This window comes from Cyphellophora europaea, assembly GCF_000365145.1.
Source record: "Cyphellophora europaea CBS 101466 unplaced genomic scaffold supercont1.12, whole genome shotgun sequence".
Lineage (NCBI taxonomy): Eukaryota > Fungi > Ascomycota > Eurotiomycetes > Chaetothyriales > Cyphellophoraceae > Cyphellophora > Cyphellophora europaea.
The window spans coordinates 343,451-364,278 of NW_008481800.1; the positions used below are offsets into that span (position 1 = coordinate 343,451).

Here is a 20,828-nt window from a genome sequence, read left to right on the forward strand (position 1 = left end):
CAGGCAAACCAAGAAGTCTTACGCCATGAAAATCTCTATTCACTCACGTACAGATTCTGTCTGGTAAATTTGCCCCTTCTGTCTATCTAGGACTCTGTTTCGTGGATGGTAAGATTAGGCATGTAAGTTTTCTCCCCTCGTTGATGAGACTGAGTGTGAGATTGACCTAGTTCGAAGGATGTCGTGAATCTAGCGCGCGATACAAGCTGGCTCACATATACCAGTCTCCCAGCTCAAGCTCGAAAGACTTCCATGTTGTGCCGTCACTTTCTGCGTGGTCTACACGGAAAATAAGAGGGCGAATGGTGCCAGGATGTATACCATGTAATGTGTCAAGAGAAAGTGTTTGCGGGTTGTTTCATCTTATCATCTTAGAAAACTACCACCAGTTTCCTCCAAGATCATCTCGTACTCAGGCTGGAACCATTTATACATGACTTCGGGGGTGCCGAGCCAGGATTTCGTGAATGCCGCTTCCTCGTCGCTCACAAGCTTCTTTTGGCAGCCGTTGGCAGCAGCAGATTCTGCCAGTAGCTGAGTCTGGCAGGCACGCTCGAGACAGATAAAGTAAGCTCCAGCCTCTGCCGGGTTCGATCCACAAGTAATCAATCTGGGATATCAGCTGATCTGTGTGAATACCAGGAGGGTGGGCGTTACCCGTGGTTTTGCATGATAAGGTGCTTGTGTTTGGGCCCTAGTGCCGCAGCAAGAGCCTTCCCTTCGTTGGATGCCAGAATCACACTTCCGAGACCAGTGTAGACCGAGAGGTCATCGTAAAAATAGCATGCATCTGAAGGAAATGGTCAGTGTAGTTCTTATCAAGCAGTTCATCCTCCTATGGCATACCTTGCGTAAGCATCTCGATAGGCTTTCCGAAACACGACCAGGCCCGCCCATATGGTGAGTGCGCGTGGCATATAACGTTGATATCTGGCCGCGCACGGTGAATGTTGGCGTGAATGACAAATCCAGCGATGTTAATGGCCGACTTGGAACCTTCAATGAACGTGCCATTCTCGTCAACCCGAACGAGGTCCGATATACACATCTTGCCAAAGTGCTTCGCATAAGGATTGATCCAGAAGGTCGCTGGTTCAACTGGGTCTATGGTTTGATGTTTAGCTGTTGTTAGTGAGACAACACAGCATTCACGCTCGTACCTCGTAGACTGACATGCCCATTGAAACCGTCGGCAAAGCCGTGCCTCGAAAAGACTCGGAAGATGGCTACTGTTTGCTCCTGTGCCCAGCGCCTCTCAGCGTACTTGTCTGAGAATGTTGGCATGATATTCAAATTTGTGGTTGGGTCGTCGGGGTCGTAGCCTGGTGGCTTGGATGGTAGAGAACGCTTGTCGACATTCTCTCCTTCTCCTACGAAGGACATGATAGCTGTTTCAGTGACAGTGGACATTGCAACGATGATACGAGTGCTCTCGCTATACTTCTGAGTTCAACTCCAGCAACCTTTGATCAGTATGAATGACAACTACTCGGGGTCACATTCGAAGTCAATCAATCTTCTTGATCGAGGACCCTTAGGATTAGACTGAAGAGGTAGATCTGGCGGTTGATACCCACCTCAGCATGGGACCCCCTAGTCTACATCGACTTGACTGCGGAGCCAGAGCGATAAGGCGCCGGCTTGCCGGCACTGATACGCAGTTTGGTAGAGTTGCCTTGGAGGCTTCGGCAATGGCAGCGAATCGACATACCAAATGGGGCAGCTTCGCCCATCTGCTTCCAAGATTACCCCGCATCTACCCTTGTCGGGGCACTCGGAGCAGAGGTTCTACGGCTTCTGGAAGGTGACACTGCACAATTCTTTGATCAGTGGAGGGTTGGTCCTGACGGCTTTCGTCCGGCGTCTTGCAAAAATCTGAAGGGCTTTGGCTGGAATGACTCCGGCCACTTCCTGCCACTTCGGCTTGAAGTTGAATGCATATACATATCTTAGCATTATGCAAGATTATCTTCTAGATGTATAAGGTCTTGTAAAGACTGGTCCAATACATCGACAGCAAACCAGAGATCCTCCTCTTCGATAATCAACGGTGGAGCTATTCTGATTCGGTTTTCGTTCGCATACAGTAGCACACCTCGCTCGCGCATGACCATTGCCAGTCGGGCCGCTGTCATTCTTCCCGATGGATGAGACTCATCGATAGAGAAAGAGAAAAACAGACCGCGACCAGTGATCCTAGTTGTAGTGTAGGGACACTTGATGGCTAAAAGCCTCTTGTTCAGGGCCTGACCAAGCTTAAGAGCCCGCTCGGGCAATCGTTCATCAAGGACGACATCAACAGCTGCCAGAGCAACAGCACTGGCGACAGGGTTTGCTGAGAATGTAGAACTGTGCCTGCAATAATATCAGTTTCTGCTTAGGAAGGAGGATGGCAGAGCTTACTGTCCAGGCTGAAGTTGTTCCATGACCTCGCGGGAACCTAGAACCATACCCATAGCATACACGCCCCCTGTTAGTGCTTTGCCAATAGTGACCATGTCAGGTTTGATATTTTCTTTCTCGTATGCCATCAAGTATCCAGTCCGGCCAAAACCGGACTGAATCTCATCAGCAATGAACAAGACATTGTATGCTTTGCAGAGGTCGAAAACTGCTTTGATGTAGCCGTCTTCAGGAACCAGACATCCCGCATATCCCTGTATACACTCTATCATCAAACCGGCAATTTCATGCCCATAGTGCTTCAACACATGTTCAATATCTTCAAGATTGTTGAATCGTACCAAGTGACCCTCGATGTCGGGTCCGACACCTGGGAGATAGGGACCAAAACCTGATTCAGTTATGAATTCTGTTTCATGTAAATGTAGGAGGGAATGGCGTTACCTTCTCTGATCTTGGAGTTATCCGAGGCAGACAAGGGTCCCGTCAACTTTCCGTGGTAGTTCCCAGAGATGGTGAGAATTTTGGCTTGGTTTGAGGGAATTCCTTTGACACAGTAACCCCATTTTCGAGCAATCTTGATGGCTGTATCCGTTGCTTCAGATCCCGAGTTCATTGCGAATGCCATATCATAGCCCAGTAGCTTTTGTAAAGCGTTAGTGTGGTGCCCTGCCAAGGTGAGGCATACTCACAGTGCATAGCTTGCGACACAAAAGAGGATAGTGTTCATTATGAAAGGCTCTTGAAGTGATTGTGAGCTTTTGGCATTGCTCAATCATGGCCTGAACAATCTTAGGGTGGCAATGCCCTTGATTGGTAACCGAAAATGAACTCAAGCAATCGATGTACTTCTTCCCGTCCAGGTCCCAGAGATGTGCTCCACGGGCACTCGTCAACACCAGCGGCAGCTGTTTGAGAGACACCGCTCCATACGTGTCTTCGCATGTGATGTACTCAGCCGTGGTCATCGTCTTGGGGGCCTTGGAGAACATCGACTCGCTCATCGAAGAGGTGATTTCAGTGACCTCTGATATCGAACCCATTTTGATGTTATCCGCTTTTGAAACGATTCTAGAAGTATTGAGATAAACCACAGAAGCAATAAGACAAGTGGTAGACTGAAGCCTCTGCGATCGCTTCCTATAGCATCAGGATGACAATATCCGCAATTCTGGAAAGCCTCACTCTTATCGAAGTATCACAGTGTTGTAAGGCATTTCATGAGCACTCCAGCTATTCTTCGAACAGCCATACCGGAAGATTGGCCGCTACAAATGGACAATCAGCCCGATTCACCACCGGCCTAAAAGCACGTGCAGAAGCTAGAACTCTAGGCTGATTCTTATCTGTATTGGCCAATCCTCACCAATTAACTTCGTTGAATGCCCTTATCGTGGGTTTTGGTGGGGCTAACCCCACGATACTCCAAGCCTGAGCGAGAGTGGTCCTAGAATGTCTAGAAAGGAAAAGCGATTCCCAACTCAGTTCCTGGAGACCTTCGGTGAAGCCCGCTTTCCACTCTCCTCACAAGCACAATAGTACCAATGATTCTGAACATTACATTCAGCAGGGCATGACAAAACACGTCTCGAACTAGAAGTCGGTAACGCCTATAAGCCTGAGAGCCGTACCTGGGGGCTCAAATTAGCTCACCCGGAATACCGGCAGCCAACATGCCGGAATTGCGATCACGACACGGCTGTTCAACATGCCGTAGAAGACGACGAAAGTGTGACGAGGCTAGACATAGCTGCCATTTCTGTCGACAACGTCGGGTCAGGTGTGAATACGATCAGCCGTTGCGATGGTCCACTATCGCCACGACCGACAAAGGTAACCTTGGCGTCGATGTCCAGGATAATGGCACTAGCAGAAACCGGACATCGCGCAGACGTCGGCAACATGATGGGAGTTCTGAGATTAATACTCAACGACGCAAGGGCCCACAGCCTCGAGCAGCGAGAGAGCCACGAGAAGTCGGACAGCTACCACTCGCCTCTGAGCAGCAGCGAGTCGCGGCCCAAGAGCCCCTCTACAGTCCACAGAGCGCATCAACTGTTACCATCTCGGGGCAAGGCCCTCGAACAATAGTGGATCACAACCAAGAAACCATTTTTATCACTACTCCACTGGCACTGGATGAGCTTTACTCCCACAGAATCAATCGGAGTCTAACATCGGCTATCAACACACCAGACATCGAGGAGAATGCGACGGAATCTAACGTCGCCGCTGCACCGCAGTTCAATGCTCTAGTCCACAGCGCTATCAATATAAATGGCTACGGAGTGTGGGAACTGGAGGCTGACAATCTGAATCCTGATGACAACGCTGAAGATGATGAAGGGAGAACTGAAACCCTCGAATGGACCCTCGACGACGAAGATCTATGGGAAGGGATTGATCCAGACATATTTGCCAGTCCCAGTGAGAGGCTGGCTTTTGCATTCTGTAAGTGATGCTGCTGCGTTGTCTTTGCCAAAACTAATCACGTCTGCGTTTAGGGTTCAAATACTTATCCGGCGTGATTCCAGCGTACGACTCCGCTTCCAATCCATACCGAAGATTGTCATATATTGCCCTGTCATCACCAGTGCTCTTGGATACCATCATAAGCCTGGCGACGGAGTATATGTACTGCCATGGTCGCGCGAGGCCAGAGATCACAATGGAAAGGCACTCTCGCGCCCTGCAGTCGTTGCGAGAATCTCTGGTTTCTGATGCTTGGCTATTACCGCCCACCAGTCCTGGTACGCCAGCCACTGGCAACATGGCGATCCAACCACAACAAGCTACACTGGCAGCAATACTACTTCAGGTCGCCAATGTCATCTTTACTGGCGGCTCGGGTGTTGACGTGCACTTGTCCTGCGCGATGAATTTCTTACATACACTGGACTATGTCAATCACCCTGTCAGCGAACCGATGGCAAGACTCCTGGTGCAGCGTTTTGCCATGATCGACGTCATTACTTCTATCCTCAGGCACAGACGCCCACATCTTCCCTCGGACTTTTGGCTCTTCATGCCCGATGCCCATTACGATCGCACAGCGCCGTCCTTTCGCGAGATGACAGGATGTCCCCAGCCAGTGCTGGGGTTTTTAGCGCGCCTAGCGAATCTTGCTGCCGACCAAGTCGACCTTGAAGAGACCGTGGAAGCCGACACCCCGGACTATTATGAACGCCAACACGACATCCTTCGATTGGCATCAACACTTGAAACCGACATGCGCGTCTACGCACGTAGTCGTGTAACATTGTCCTCTACAGGACGAACTCAACAGCAGAGCCATCTCGATGCGCTATCGCAATGCTTTTACTGGTCGGCACATCTAATAATGCAACGATCAGTATACCGGGATGCTACCTCATCTCCACGCGTACAGCACACTGTCGATAACATCGTACGTTGCATCAAGTCTATGCCTGTTGGCTGTGGACCCGACAGCTCACTTCCCTTTCCATTCTATTTGTCGTCTCGCGAGGCCGTTACCGAGAGCCATCGAGCCTGGGTACGCGAGCACAACAACCTTCTGAAGCAGTTCTACCCGGGACGTCTAAGAGAGGCTATTCGGAACAGCCTTGAAGAGCTCTGGACATTACTAGATGAGAAGCGACCGGACAGAGATCGGCTGAACACCGAGATCGATACCAAGATCAGGGATTTGGAGCGCAGGAAAGACTTTTGCTTGTTTTGAGCGACGTGTGATCAAATGTATGAAGAACTCTGTACTCAAAGTAGGCGTTTCAAGCTAATTGAGATATCGTGTTTAAGGTCTATGCCCTTTCGCGACAGGCAATGAGTCAAAGGGCAGCATTCAAGTCTACACGATCTTCTCGAGCAACACTAGCGTGTCGCCCACCTCCACCCGATCACCAGTTTGCCGCATGATTTCGTGAACTCGGAACTTCTGCGATTTTGTGCCATTCTTGGGCGGTTCTGGTACGCTCACCGAAGTTTCCATCTTCATCGCTTCGATTTTCACCAGGATTGCACCTTCTTCGACGATCTGGTCAGGCGTGACTTCAATTTTAGTGATAGCCGCGATCATATTGCACAAGACCGGGATTAAACCCTTCGCTCCTAGGAATCGCCTGTCAGCCAAACTGCGTGAAAGAATAAAAAGCTGATCACTTACCGTTGACTCTGCGCTGTCTTTCCTCTTTCGTCTGCCTCTCCTTTTCCTCTGTCACGCGTTTCTCCTCCAGCCACTCTTTATACAGCTCTGCTTCTCGTCTGATCTCGGCCTGAGTACAAGAATCCTGGATCTCTCTCAGCTGGCGTACTTTTTCTTTCGTGCTCTCGGCTAATTCGTGATAAGCCGCCATATCGAAATCGCCCACTTCGATGCGAATCTCGTACAACCCTGCCTTGAATAATCTGACACTCTCATCAAACTCTTCGCGGCTGACTTCATGGAAGATGATTTGATCAAAAGAGTTGAACAGCCAGGGTCGTTCTGGGCTAAATCCTGGCTTCTGACCATATATGTCCCAACAGCATCCGGGTAGAGTGGCACCCCAGAGAACGTAGCCACCGGGAGAGTCGCTGGGATAGATTGAACACGTATTGCCACCAATACCCAGTGAGCCAGCGGCTGTGAAAGTTCGAGAGGGGTTGTACTTTGGCACATTGAGTCGACGTCGAGGGTCAATCTGAATGTAGATGGGCAGCCCCATCATCCATCCGACAGCATTAACCAACATTGGTGTCTCGAAAAAGCAGTTTTTGACCTCGGTTATATCTTTCAAGCCATTGCTTCGTCGGATAAAGTCAATGTTGTCTGGCAAGTATGCTGCTTTGGATCTTTGAAGGTTCATATAGCGTTCGATTGAGAGCTGACACTCCCTGCCATCGAAAACTGCAGGTAGGTGAATGATTCGACATGCTTGCTTTGACACACTCAGTGGCGGCAGGTCTTTCTCGAGCTCCAGTATCCAATTGACCACTTTTGCTTGTGAGATCTTATGGGGGTCGAAGTAAACAAGGATTGAAGCGTTCTCGGCCACCGAGAACTTGCGCAAACCAGGGGGAGTATGCTGCTGGATGACATTACTCAACTGTTGGAGACGAGCGCGAACTGCCATATCGAAGACTCCATTTCCCAACACGCAAAGAACGGCGCGATCTCCAGACTGTCGAATAGTCATGGCGAGTTGATCTTCTCCACAAGCGTTGTGTTGGTAGAGGATACCTTCACCTGTAGGAACAGACTGCACGACCCAATCGAGCCGCCGATCAATTGTTTGACAATTCAATGCACTCTCTTGGACACAGTGAGTGACTAACTCCAGGTACGCGTTGGTCCGATCTTCAAGCATCATTGCTTGTTCAAAGGTGATTGATTGGAAGTGGAACGCAGCGCCAGGCTTAAGTTGGGCCACTCGCCACAAATCCGCACGTGCCACAGTATGGGTTGTGATGAATCCTGTCTGGTTTGGGGCGTCAGCGGGTAGAATGATACCTGAATCTCCTGTGAAGCTAACGCCGCCAACTGTACAGCCGTAGCCGACCATATTCGACGGGTGACTGCCACCTTCACCTCCATCCTTTCTGGACCATGACGGAGGCGGCCCATCGAGGCGGATACCAACACGGCTTGAATTGAAAGAGACTTTGTATTGGGATCCCCCCATGAGAGATTGTTGACCATTCTCGGTAATATATCCCTGATCGAACCAGGGACCAGGCAAGGCGTAGATGCGTGGGTTTTCTTCCATTAAGGGAACCATGTCCTTCGGCAAGCTGTAGGGCCTCGTAGTTGTGGTGCTTTGGGCAGCGGAGGAGCCCAGGAACAGGAAGTCTCCAGCACGCATGATTCTGCCCTGGAATCCACCCCAACTGAGACTGGGTGTGGTACTCTTAGACTCAAGGTACCGTGCCACGTGTGGCAGTCCTCCTCGAATGGCCAAATACCCTCTAGCTCCTGTTGCTGCTTCTCCGATCTCAAGAACATCGTTTTCTTTCGCAATAATTCGACTCCAGCACGCGACAGGCTCATTATTCACAGTCACGGAAAAGTCGCCGCCACATATGGCGATAACAGCCGATGCGTAAAATTTGATCTTTGGTCCTCTGAGAGTGATCTCAAATCCTTCTGTTCCCCTGGGGTTCCCTACTAAAATGTTGGCCACTTGGAACGACAATGCATCCATAGGACCTGACATCGGCACACCATTTGGAAAATTCTCTCTGCCAGGATAGTCTTGCACCGTTGTGTACGCTCCTGGCTCGATGAACTCCATTGCGCTAGGCTGGTATCGAAAGTGTTTAGAAAGCATATTGGTAGTCGTGAGACCTGCCAGAAATCTCGAAGAGACAAGTACTTGTCGACAGAAGTCCATGTTAGTTGCTGGGCCTTGTAATATCGTGGTATCCAATGTCTGCCCCATCGCCGCAATTGCATCGCTTCTTGTGTCCGCATGCGCCATGACTTTTGCGAGAAGAGGGTCGAACGAAGGGGAAACTGTTGTCCCTGTCTGGATCCACGTATCGACTCGCACTTTCTCGTTTTCAGGAAATGCCACATGTTGGAACAAGCCCGGTGATGGGGAGAAATCTTTGGCAGGATTCTCGGCATATACTCGCACTTCGATCGCGTGTCCGTTCGGTGCTGATCTCTGGAAAGACTGCATCTGAGTTTTCGAGAGCCCGCCCCGGCCATTGAGCTGTTCTTCAGCCTGTAAGAGCATCATCTCACACAGATCGACATCATAACATAGTTCCGTGATGCCATGTTCTACCTGGAGCCTTGTATTCATTTCGAGGAAATAAAAAGCTCCCGTACTGTCATCAACCAAGAATTCGACGGTTCCGACTGACTGGTACTTGACTGCAGAAGCTAGCATCACTGACGCCTCTTTCAGTTTCTGTCTTAGCTCAGGGTTCTGTACGACGAATGGACTGGGGCATTCTTCAATGATCTTCTGATGTCGACGCTGTATTGAACATTCTCGTTCTCCGAGAAATACGATGTCTCCTTGGCCGTTACCAAAGATTTGGGTCTCGGCATGACGCCCCGACTCCACGAACTTCTCAATAAACATTCCGTCATTTTTGAAAAGGGCATTGCCACGACTTTTGACCATGTCGAAAGCTGCTTTAAGCTCGTCGGGATGGTGACAGACCTGGAGTCCAATGCCCCCGCCCCCAGCTGTGGCTTTCACCATAACCGGGAATCCGAGAGACCTAGCTGATTCCTCTGCATCCTCAATGGTCTTGATCATCTCACTACCCGGCACAACCGGCACGGCGGCATTGATTGCAAGCTCTCGAGCCCGATGCTTTAGTCCAAATTCTTCCAGAGTCTTTGCCGCTGGACCGATGAACAGGATTGAAGACTGAGTCAGGGCTTCGGCAAAGGTGGCATTCTCGCTGAGGAATCCGTATCCAGGAAAGACTGCCTGGATATTCCTTCTTCTGCATATTTCAATGATTTGGTCGACATCGAGATAACCAGCTGCACGATCGCCGCTCAGTGCATATGCTTCGTCCGCAACACGAATGTGTAGAGATCCAGCATCCTCCTCCGTGTAAATGGCAATGGCAGTGACGTCTAACTTCTGGCAGGCCTTAATCAAGCGGACCGCGATCTCCCCACGGTTCGCGATGAGTACACGCTTCAACAACATTCTTTCGGTACGAAGTTCGGTTCTTCAGCGCGTGGCGGGGCGCGACACGGGGAAAGTGCAGCTGTATTGACAATTCCTGCTCCTGTGGTCTAGAGATGATGACAAAGTTGGAGCGGTATCAATTTGCGACGTGTTCCCGTGGCTCTATACTTGATCTCCTCCAGTACATCTCGACCGGACGTGAGCTGTAATCTGGGCTGTTTTCCACAATCCACAATGAGTCGCAAGGGCCCACCCGCAGATACCGTGGTTGTGGGGGCGGTCGCTCGGAAAAATGCGTTTCGAGAGGCCCGATTTGGATAGAACCCTTCTTACGGCACCGAATGCCGAATCTGAACCGACACTCTCACCTCGTCATCGAATCACGGCCTGAGGATATTTGTGAAGACAGACAACTTCATCTCTGGTGCTGATGTGGCGCTCATGTATTCCACGTCGCCCTGTTGGACTACGGGTGAAGCACCCTCTCAACATATTTCTGCGTGACTTGCTCCTGTAGGGCATTTTTCTGGGCATACAACACTCAGGGATGGCCACAGAATCATTTTAAAAATAAAGGTATAACGTTGTACTTTACAAGCATAGTGAACTCCGATATATAATCATTCATACAAATCGAACAGCATCCAATCGCTACGATGTATGGCAAGCGAATATGTTGATGATGAGACACGGAGATCTATGTTCCTGTCACTAAAGCTTCGGGACGCGCAGTTCGAATAGCCTCGCGCACAGCCGTCAGTGTCTCAAGAGGGCCTGTCACAAGTGATTAGTAACAATTACATAGTTGAGTCTTGTTGGTTTGCGTACCTGGCAGATCAGAATGAATGCAACAACTGAATTCACGTTTGGCAAGTTTCATTTGAGCCGGGGGACCGCCACTCTTAGGTACGACCGTATCCTCCTCAAGCACCCGGAGGACCTTGGGCATAATATCAGCCTGAGGGACTCGACCATCCCTCCTGGAACTCGATTAGAACTGTATTGAAGACTGGCAAAGGGGTTTGCGTGACACTCACAGTATAGACATCAGTTGGCCATTTTCGTTGTAGTGAATATCGGGATAGAACTCGGGAATGACTTCAAATCCCATCTCCGTGGCCATAGTCTCCATTTTCGTCCCTGCAATGACCATGATCCGAGTATCAAAGACTTTGACTGCGTCCATGACTGCTCGACAGTGAGCGTCACTGTTCTGGCACATCCTCCACAGATAACCATGTGTCTTCACATGGTGCAGCTTCATCTGCTCCGCTCGTAGCATACCTTCCACAGCACCTATTTGGTATACTAGCTGGTCGAATAGATCAGATGGTGAGATGTCGATATATCGCCTCCCGAAACCCTCCCGATCAGGCAAGGAAGGGTGCGCACCAACTAAAACACCATGCTTCTTCGCAAGCTTGATGGTTTTGTGCATCACCACTGGATCACCGCCATGGAAACCACAAGCTACGTTGGCGATATCGATTAATGGCATCAAATCTTCGTCCGGGCCCTGGTCGTATCAGTGCTAGTGCTCTTTCATCCAAGCTCATGAAACCAACCATCTTCCAGGTGCCGTATGCTTCCCCCATGTCGCAATTGATTGTGACTCGACATGGTCTGCTTGATTTCTGCCCGTTGCATCCTTCCGGCGCCGAGGTTATGTTCGTCGCCATAATAGCCATTGCGAGGCTTGTCTACAGAGGCCCGGCGACATCAGGGTGAATCTTGGGCTTTTTGGACAGCCTTCCGTGAGCATGATTAGCGGTCGAGATATGCTGCCGACATGAGAAATGGGCACCCATGTGGATTCAAAGTTGCGGGGAAGCCAGATAGCAAAGCGGAGATGTTCCTTAGAACATTGGGACAAGGCACGTCGTTACGGGGTTCCAATTTCAGACTAGCCTCTCCCCTCAACCCGCTCGTGGCCCGCGTCTCGTGATGCACGGCACGTGTGATACCCTATCTGTTACTAAGCCGCCGATTCCTGTGCAGCCACGACTTCGATCCGGACATGTCCCGGAAAATTGTGTTCAGGGTCAACGGCGCCAACAAAAGCGACTGAGCGCCATGCAAAGGACCGCTTCCGATCTCCGCCATGGACGAGTGCCACTTTCCAGATCCCCAAAAGTGGTCCCCTTCGCCCTTCGTCCACTTGTAAGGCAGTCGACGTCGACTACACGCGAGCATACCTATTCTACTTTAATTGTGTGCAATCCAATTGCACATACTAGTGCCGGTTCGCCCTGCCCAGCGCGCAGCCTGCTTCGGTCGGGTGTGCACTCAGCCGTCGCGTGACGCGGGTGAGGAGCGGGTGAGTGTGAAGCGGGCTCACCTACATCCTGATTGAACGATAGCTGCTAGTGATGGTGTCTGTCTTCCATAAGGTGTAATTTGAGCGGGATGCCCTAGGATCTCGTCACAGTCGATCGTTCTACAACGGGAGCATAGGAGGTTTATGTCGGCTATGTCTTCACTGCTATTGCCGCAATACCCGAATGTGAAGAAGTGTTCAGGACAGATTCCGACTGTGTATACGCGAGAGATAGCTCAATCTCATTTGTGTGTTCAAGCTGAATATGTTGATTCGAAGAGACCGTCTGGATTCGGTTTTCATACTCTGGCAACAGGGAGGAGCAGAACAAGGTCCTTCTTCTGCCATGAAGACCAGATCTTATGGCTCATCACAACTAGCCGCAATGGATTGTGCAACACGCGCTGAGGCAAGATAGCGAGCTGGTCGTGACGCCCTTAGCTGCCATCCAGGCTCATACATCCGTAGCAGAAGGTCGTGCATTGGGCGCTGACCCGTGGACCACGAGTACCAGAAGACTTTCGAAAGTCCCTCCATATGTCACCAAATGACAACAGCCACGGCCCAAAGTACCCATGATGTCCGCGTGACACGGCCATGCTGCTTGCTGCCGCTACTGGGACTCGATCGCCACGGCTAAAAAGCTTAGACCATGTACAGGCCTTGGTTCATCATCTCTTCGTTTTTGTACTATTGTGCATCAATTACTACTCAGTACTGGGCTCATGTATCTCGTTTATCACCTCGTCTCACTCATCACTCTCAGCTTTCTTTCTATTCTATTTCCGCGTTCATATATACTATTCACTCTCCTGTAGCCACCTGAGACTTACTTGCTCTTCTCCGTCTGCCCCAAGCCCAGACACTCCGCCATACCGAAGAAGATGTCGATGTTGCTGCAACACACAATCATTAGCACCTGTCATTTATCTCTCTTCTTCTCTTTCTTCATCACCACGTTAAGAAGGATGTAAGCTTACTTGTAGACACCACCAAAGAGCTCTTGGCAAGGGCCCTGCGCAAACACAGGCACGTCGGTCAGCGAGTGCACGCCCTGGTCGGCATCGACGGGGAGGGTGCCGTTGACGATGAAACCGGTAACGGCATCGACGTAGTTGACATAGAACTGTTGCGAGTATCGTCAGCGATCAGCACATTAATAAGATCAGAATCTCAACTTACGTCCTCCTCATCAAAGCCCGTAACATTAATCGCCGGCCTCCTGGGACCAGACTTGTGCACCTGGTAGTTCTCGCGACGATCCGGGTTCGCCATCAAGCCGTCGAAGAGCGTATATCTGGGATCCCAGTTGACGGGAAAGTTGGTGCCAGGCGTGTAGACGAGGTTCTGGTCGGAGCCCTGCGGCGCGGAGCTATTGGCGATCTGGTAGCCCGAGAGGCCGGACTGCTCGTAGATGCCGACGGCCGAGCGCTTCTCGCGGTCGTCCTCGGCCTGGTTCATCCACTGCGTGTCGACGTTGCCGGCGACGTCGAAGCCGTGGCCGTGGTCGGCCGTCACGAGCACGAGCGTGTTCTCCAGCTCGCCGTTGTCTTCCAGCCACTTGAGCGTCGCTTTCACGGTGTCATCGAGCTCCAGGAGCTCGCCGAGCGAGCGGTCGTAGTCGAGCGTGTGCATCTGCTTGTCGATCGAGGCGGCCTCGGACATGAGCACGAAGCCGTCCTCGGGGTGGCGGGCGTGCAGGACGTCCAGCGCCTTGAGCGTCATCTCTTTCAGGCCGGGCTGGTCGAGCGCGGGCTCCTCGGAGCCATCAGGCTTTTCCGTGCGATTGAGGTTCTCGGGGTAGATGTTGCGGTCGAGCCAGACGGCCATGTTGGAGACGGAGAAGATTCCGAGATGCTTCTGCGAGTTGTCCGTGCTGTTGAGAGCGGATGCGTTCTGCACCACAGTGTAGCCAGACTCAGCGAAGAGCTCGAAGTAGTCGTCGCCATTGAAGGAGTCTTCAGAGGGGATGAACTGCTCCGCACCGCCACCGAACAGGACATCAACGCCCTCCCAGTCGGACCAAGTGTAGTTGGGAGTGCCGTGGAGGAACGAGTCGACCACATAGCCGTACTCGCCGCGGAGACGGGTGTGCGCAGTGACAGCACCGGGTGTGGCATCAGCAACGAAAGCGGTGGTAACGATTCCAACACCGCCCTGGTACAGACCTGTTCAAAAGTTATTAGCGATGGGCCGGCCATTCATTCGAATCAGCGTGTCTCCAGTTCGCCAGATCTTGCTGGCTCGTCGAGAGCTCGGACAATAACTTACGGTGGAAGATCTCCTGCACAGACTCGAATTTGGGGTCATCGAACGGATCCTCAGAGCTGTCCGCATAGACACCCAGGGCATTGACAGTAGTCTTGTGGCCAGCATAGAGAGACGTGGCAGAGTTGGCGCTGTCAGTAATGAAAGAATCGAGGGAATGGGTCATCTGGTGACCGAGGACTGGGAACTGGTCTAGGGCCATCTTGGTCTGGTAGACACCGTTGACCTGCTGGTGGCCGATCAGGCGTGCAGCGGTGATCATGTTGGTAGTCATACCATCACCAACGAACTACACTATCAGCCATAGCGCGGATGTGGACTGCGTTTGTACTCACTAGGATGACGTTCTTAGCCTTGCGCTCGGCACCAATATCTCTGACGGTCCAGTTGGCAACGGTTGTCTCGCCATCCTGGTATGTCAGAGTAGCAATGTAGTGACCGGGCTCATACAGAGCAACCCGCCTGTAGGCCTTGGAGGCCACCTCGACCGCCGAGGGTGTCTCGGCAGCTACGGCAAACAAGTCCTCATACCAGGTGAAGTTCCAGGTCTCGATCTCCGGCTCCTCGATGCTGAAGTACTCGGCGGCAGTAACGCCCTCGCCCTCGCCATCCTTCTGGATGGTAAAGGTGAAGTTCTGGTCAGGCTCCGTGTAGCCCTCGATGCGCTCGCTACCGTTTTGCGGAGCGTGAATCTCGAGCCTGATATCGAAATACTGGCCAGGCAGGAAGTCAGCCTGATCAGGCGGTAGGATGCAGCCTAGCTTTGGGCATGCACCGAGACGGTAGAAGAACTCAGCAGAACACTGGCATGCGAACAGGCCAAGTGCCGCCGCTGCGGCGGTCAAGGTACGAAGGGGAGCCATGGTTAGTAATACAGCTACGCAGGACCGCTGAGCGAAGAAGAGCTGCGTCGAAGCTCACAGACCAGCTTTTTGTAGCTCTCACCTTTTTCTAAAAGCTGCCATGAGCTCTCAGCTCGCAACGATGTCATTGGAGTGGACCGATATCCCAGACCGTGTCCAGTGGGACCTTGTGGCATCGGCAACGTGCATAGACCTACGCCCATAAGCTCAAGGCACACCAACCGAAATGCTTGTTGGTAGACTGTGCTAGGTCATGAAGGGAAGGCATATGTCGACCTTGCTGTCTTAGCGACGGGGCGCACCAGTGACGGTGCGGTGGAGGGCGGAGCAGGGCGGCGCCCAGCCTCTAGGCGATTTAGACAGCTTCTCGTATACACTTTCCACCAACCATTCCCAGCACGTGCTCTTGGCATCACGTCGAATGCGCGGGACGATGGCAGGATGCGGTGGGACTTTGTAGTGGAGGCCAAGAAGTTCGCCGACCTTCATGCTGTAGGACGTGTTCAACAGCATCCTCGCGTGGAAGGTCAGGGCAGTATGATTGGTTGTTAGACGATCGCGATATACCGAGAAAATTCTCGAAAAGCGACACATGGCTGCGGAGTGCCCACTCCGGAGTCCACGGAGCCCCATATCATGCCGGCTCGATGAGCTCAAAAGGCCAGATGCGAGTAGCTTGGTCTATCTATAGTGTATGCAGGTCTTCGATAAAGGTCGAAGCGAGCTTGGACGTTGCTCAAGAACCGGCTCAGTAAGCACGTGGTACCTTCGCCCACCCGCAAATGGTCAGCATCACAAAAACCTGTGCGGAGTGTTCTGGCACCCTTCACCAGAAGGAAAGTCTAGGCCAAGAGGCGGGCAACGGGGAGAGCTGTTGGTTCGGTTCCCGATCGGGCGTCGCCGAATCCTGCTGATCTCATGCAAGCCGTAGCCCCGATGCAGATAGTACTTGTGAGGCCCGGGGATAGATATCATGCCTTGATGTTTGAATGCCATCATTTCTTTCATACACGATATTGCGAAAAGACATAATACCCATCGAATTGACAGTCATTCGTGGTGTGATATCGGGAGGGTTAGGATCGAGGCGGACGGGAGGCTCGGATATGTTTCCCTTCCCCCGCAGAGTCGCCACCCCAAGGCCTCCGATCCCGCAATCGCGGCTCCGTATTAGATTCGTGACACCGGCAACGAGTCCGGCTACCACGGGCTTTCCAAATTGCATATATAGGAATGAGCAGGACCAGCCGTTGACCTTAAGGTGAACTGGTGGTAGATCATAGAACGATTTGAGGTCTTTGAAAGTCTTTGTCCTTAACTCATTCTCAATCGCACTTCTGCATCTGCACTACTGGCAAACGTTGGACCCGTACCAAGATGGGCGGCTCACTTGAAGCTTATAAGCTCTTCTGCAAGTTTGAGGCCACGATTGTACCTTCCAGCCACATCCAAAAATCATCAAAGACGACATCCAAAAGCAGCAGTCCAGTCCAGTCAAAGCCTCGGGTCGTTGCCCAGACCGAGTCAGAGCCAGACACTGTCCATGTGGATCACCACAGGCCATCGATTGATACTCCAGAGCCCATTGCACCTTTGAAAGTCTGAGGGAGGATGCGAAGCATGTATACAAGGTTGGATGAGCGCGTAGGAGAAGATGACACCATTGTAAGCTAGCGACAACGATGCATTTGCGGGACGGGAGATCTATTGCGTTGTGAGATGTGGAGGGATAACATTGCGGACGTTGAACACAGAGCAGTGAAGGTGAACGGACCCTAATCTCGTACTAGGTAGTGCGACGATGGGAGGTCGAAAGGTGTGGGTCGATCGAAGCATTCACTGCCTCTTGGCAACAAGGCGTCGACACTGTGAAGAAAGCAGGCGCAACCACATACCGACCGGAATTCCTGGGTGTCTCCAATCTGCAATACTGATTTATTTGTTTACTACTTTCTTCGGCTCTGGGTAACCTGGGCCAGCCAGAAACTCTGGCCCTGCATACTGTCCCATCGCACTTTCATGCCGACGCCATAAGCTTGTCCAGCAAAGAGTGTCCACAGAAAGTTGTATGACATGAAGCCGGCGACCTCTCGTCTTATCAATCAGGCCGCCGTCACGCGTGCCCAAGCAGCGACTCGAGCATCTCCGCCTTCCCCGCACCCCAAGTCACTGCCTAGCCAACACTCCGCACTCCGCGTTATCTACCGAAGAACAGTACCGCGGGAACGTTGCAGGAGGCCGGCGCGAGCCTTGTGAGATCGGCCACCCATATGTAGAGATCTTCGTATCTCTCAAACTGAGAGATTATCTCGAGCTGTCTGCTGGATATCGCCGGCTTCGTGTACGAGGGGGTGGCCATTGCGGGAGATTTACGGCCGCATCGATGAGGCCTCCCACTGGTCGCGCAGTCCGAAGCATGCCGATGAGCTCTCGCAGGTGTTGATCGCCACTCTAAATGCCTGGTCTTCTTTATCGAGGCATTCAAGATGGACTCTCAGTATGACCTTATCATAGTCGGTGCCGGCATCCACGGCCTGATCCTTGCCAAGACCTATTTGGAAGCCTCCCCTACATCGTCGCTACTCATCATCGATTCCGCCGTCTCCATTGGCGGTGTCTGGGCCAAAGAACGCTTGTATCCCGGTCTCAAGACGAACAACTTGGTCGGCAGCTATGAGTTCTCCGACTACGCTTTGGACCCAGCCCGCTATGGCCTCAAGCCGGGGCAGCACATCCCGGGCACCGTGGTGCACTCCTACCTCTCCGACTTCGCCTTACATTTCAACCTCATGCAGCACATTCGCCTCAATACCTACCTTGAAACTGCCGAGCTCTCCGCTACGGGCAGCTGGCTCCTCACTCTGACAAAGACCGATCCTCCCTCCCACTCCGGCACCACCTTAACCACCCGCCGCCTCACTCTGGCTACCGGCCTGACCTCCCTCCCCAACATGCCCACCTTCCCAGCACAAGACACGTTCGACCGACCAATCCTACACTCTCTACACCTCCGCCAATCCTCCCGCCTTATATCCACGGCCACCAGCGTCGCCGTGCTAGGCGGCAACAAATCCGCCTTCGACACTGCCTACTCGGCCGCTACCTCAGGCTCCGAAGTCCACATGATCATGCGTCCCTCCGGCGGCGGACCCTCGTGGGTGTGGCCTGTAGCAATCACACCGTGGAAACTGAGTGTGCAACGCATGGCCACCACCCGCCTCTTCACCGCCTTTGACCCAACCCCATCCGTGCACGGCTGGACCTGGTCAGCAGTGCGCTACCTGCTCCAGCGAACCTGGATCGGGCACAACCTCATAGTAGCAGCCTTCTGGTGGGTTGTTGGATGGTCCATCATCCGCGCCAACGGCTACGACGACCCCTCGTGCCCAGAGCTACGCAAGTTGAAACCGTGGACGGGCGTCAAGTGGATGGGCAACAGCCTCAGCATCCACAACTACCCGACCAACTTCTTCGACTTGGTGCGCGAGGGCCGCGTCAGGGTGCACATTGCAGACATTACGCGCCTCAGTCAACATGCTGTCCACCTCAGCGACGGTGACGCCCTCGAGAACCTAGACGCGCTCGTCTGCTGCACAGGCTGGCAGGTCAAGCCCAGCGTGCGCTTCTTTCCCGAGACGCTGGTGCCTCACCTGGGCCTGCCGGGTGTGCCGAATCCCAGTATCACAGTCGAGGACATCACCGCCGCCGACCGTGAAATCCTGCGGCAGACGCCCATGCTACGACGAGCCCCGGTCCGCACATTACCGCATCCAATCAAGACGCCAACGCCGCTACCGCCTCCAGGGGCACACAAACGACACGGCGAGGCGCCTCCCTCTCCAGGCACGCCCGCCGCGCCCTGGCGGCTCTACCACCACCTCGTCCCCATCCCCAGCTCAGAGAATCCGCACCACAACGTCGCCTTCCTCGGCACCCACCTCTCCGTCGCTGCCACTCTCGTCGCGCAGGCGCAGGCCCTCTGGCTGACTGCGTATTTCCTACAGCCGTCACCATCCGATCCCAACGCCAGCACCAGCACCAGCAAGCATTACCCCAAGCTACCGCTCCTACCGAGCCCTGAGACCATGAAGCGCCAGATGCTGCTGGAGACAGAGTATCAGCGGCTGCGCCACCCTCCAGAGGCGGGCGGGGCGGGTGAGCGATGCCCAGACCTAGTGTTTGAGAGTCTAGCGGTGGTGGACGAGTTGCTGGGCGAGGTGGGTGTGGAGCGGTTTCGGAAGAGGCGGGGCGGAAAGAGCTGGTGGCGGGAGGTGGGTGGGCGATACTGGCCGGGGGATTATCGGGGTTTGGTGGGCGAGTGGTTGGGGTTGAGGGACGAGTGAGCATCAGGGGGGTTGGGTACAGGGGTGTTTGTGGGGGAGGGGTAGTGATAGAGCTTGATTAGATAGATGAGAGATCAATAGAGCAAGAGTGCTGTGCAGCGGTGGTACGATAGTACCGTTCCGTTCACCTCGTAGAAAGTCATAGTCACCGGCGATTGCCAGCAGTGCGCTGCCCAACAACACTTACCGGCCTCCCACTCCTCCTCAACTTACGGTTCAGAACCCCTTCCCTACCACTGACTTATCGTCCACAGCATGCTCCCCATCCAGGCCCTTCGAAACATGAGCAGTACGAACTGAGTTCCCAAGGCTCGCCGCCTAGGCAACCGCCGACTCGAGCGCCATCAACGTCCCAACACCGACATTTTGGACATGCGCGAGGCTGGGAAAAGGACCAACCGAACTCTGTTTAGACCCTTCCTCTGCAATTGCCTGTGCCGGGGCACAGAGTGCGTCGTCTCCCACAGCTTCCCTACGTTACCCTCCTTGGGCTTTCACATGCCAACGACAACGCTGGTCAGCCGCACAAAGTCCAGACCGGGGGTTGGGGGGCAACGGGAAGCATGCGGGTTTCTATGAAAAGTCCATCGCGCGAAACGCCCGCTGGCCACATGTCAGGGGAGTCAGGCGAGCGGCGCGCAACGGACTTTGTGGCAGAGCCATGGTGCCAAAGGACCCCCAGAGAGTGTGGAGTTTGGTGGTGGTGGTGGTGTAGTAGCGGGTAGGTGGGGGCTGCAGAGTCAACCTTGGGAAGTGCAGGGCCGTGGCGGACTTGCGCAATGATAGAGTACCAGGTACACCAGGCCCATTTGGAAATGATGATGGCGATCGCTTTCGGGATCTCGCGCTATTGCTGGAACGAGGAACCATCACCATTGAGGGCGCGTCCCATCGTCGCCACCCAGAGAGTGGATTCTCGAGAATCAATATTCGAAATCAGGCCGCAAGGAAAAGTCGTATCTCATCGACACTGATCTCATGCACACAACCACACTCGTCATCGACCTGGTACGTACCT

At 53.0% G+C, this 20,828-nt stretch overlaps 7 protein-coding genes across 7 annotated transcripts; 2 read left to right on the forward strand and 5 right to left on the reverse strand.

Moving 5' to 3' along the window:
* Nucleotides 1–366: 366 nt before the first annotated feature.
* Nucleotides 367–1,284, reverse strand: HMPREF1541_10280 (uncharacterized protein; the record flags this gene model as incomplete). The annotated part of the gene is made up of 4 exons (XM_008714951.1): nucleotides 367–610; nucleotides 658–790; nucleotides 847–1,104; nucleotides 1,161–1,284. The coding sequence occupies 4 exons, from the start codon at nucleotides 1,282–1,284 to the stop codon at nucleotides 367–369; spliced, it is 759 nt and encodes a 252-aa protein (XP_008713173.1).
* A 671-nt stretch (nucleotides 1,285–1,955) lies between these two features.
* HMPREF1541_10281 (ornithine-oxo-acid transaminase) lies at nucleotides 1,956–3,446 on the reverse strand (the record flags this gene model as incomplete). Its single annotated transcript, XM_008714952.1, has 4 exons — nucleotides 1,956–2,355; nucleotides 2,404–2,794; nucleotides 2,848–3,046; nucleotides 3,096–3,446. The coding sequence occupies 4 exons, from the start codon at nucleotides 3,444–3,446 to the stop codon at nucleotides 1,956–1,958; spliced, it is 1,341 nt and encodes a 446-aa protein (XP_008713174.1).
* Nucleotides 3,447–4,076: 630 nt separating this feature from the next.
* HMPREF1541_10282 (uncharacterized protein) lies at nucleotides 4,077–6,103 on the forward strand (the record flags this gene model as incomplete). Its single annotated transcript, XM_008714953.1, has 2 exons — nucleotides 4,077–4,854; nucleotides 4,908–6,103. The coding sequence occupies 2 exons, from the start codon at nucleotides 4,077–4,079 to the stop codon at nucleotides 6,101–6,103; spliced, it is 1,974 nt and encodes a 657-aa protein (XP_008713175.1).
* A 126-nt stretch (nucleotides 6,104–6,229) lies between these two features.
* HMPREF1541_10283 (urea carboxylase) lies at nucleotides 6,230–10,037 on the reverse strand (the record flags this gene model as incomplete). The annotated part of the gene is made up of 2 exons (XM_008714954.1): nucleotides 6,230–6,489; nucleotides 6,545–10,037. The coding sequence occupies 2 exons, from the start codon at nucleotides 10,035–10,037 to the stop codon at nucleotides 6,230–6,232; spliced, it is 3,753 nt and encodes a 1,250-aa protein (XP_008713176.1).
* A 1,015-nt stretch (nucleotides 10,038–11,052) lies between these two features.
* HMPREF1541_10284 (uncharacterized protein) lies at nucleotides 11,053–11,614 on the reverse strand (the record flags this gene model as incomplete). Its single annotated transcript, XM_008714955.1, has 2 exons — nucleotides 11,053–11,535; nucleotides 11,585–11,614. 2 exons carry the CDS (start codon nucleotides 11,612–11,614, stop codon nucleotides 11,053–11,055), a joined length of 513 nt encoding a protein of 170 aa, XP_008713177.1.
* Nucleotides 11,615–13,165: 1,551 nt separating this feature from the next.
* On the reverse strand, nucleotides 13,166–15,467 carry HMPREF1541_10285 (uncharacterized protein; the record flags this gene model as incomplete). Its single annotated transcript, XM_008714956.1, has 5 exons — nucleotides 13,166–13,232; nucleotides 13,317–13,462; nucleotides 13,519–14,504; nucleotides 14,608–14,893; nucleotides 14,940–15,467. 5 exons carry the CDS (start codon nucleotides 15,465–15,467, stop codon nucleotides 13,166–13,168), a joined length of 2,013 nt encoding a protein of 670 aa, XP_008713178.1.
* Nucleotides 15,468–17,953: 2,486 nt separating this feature from the next.
* Nucleotides 17,954–19,810, forward strand: HMPREF1541_10286 (uncharacterized protein; the record flags this gene model as incomplete). Its single annotated transcript, XM_008714957.1, has 1 exon — nucleotides 17,954–19,810. One exon carries the CDS (start codon nucleotides 17,954–17,956, stop codon nucleotides 19,808–19,810), a length of 1,857 nt encoding a protein of 618 aa, XP_008713179.1.
* Between the last annotated feature and the right edge of the window lie 1,018 nt (nucleotides 19,811–20,828).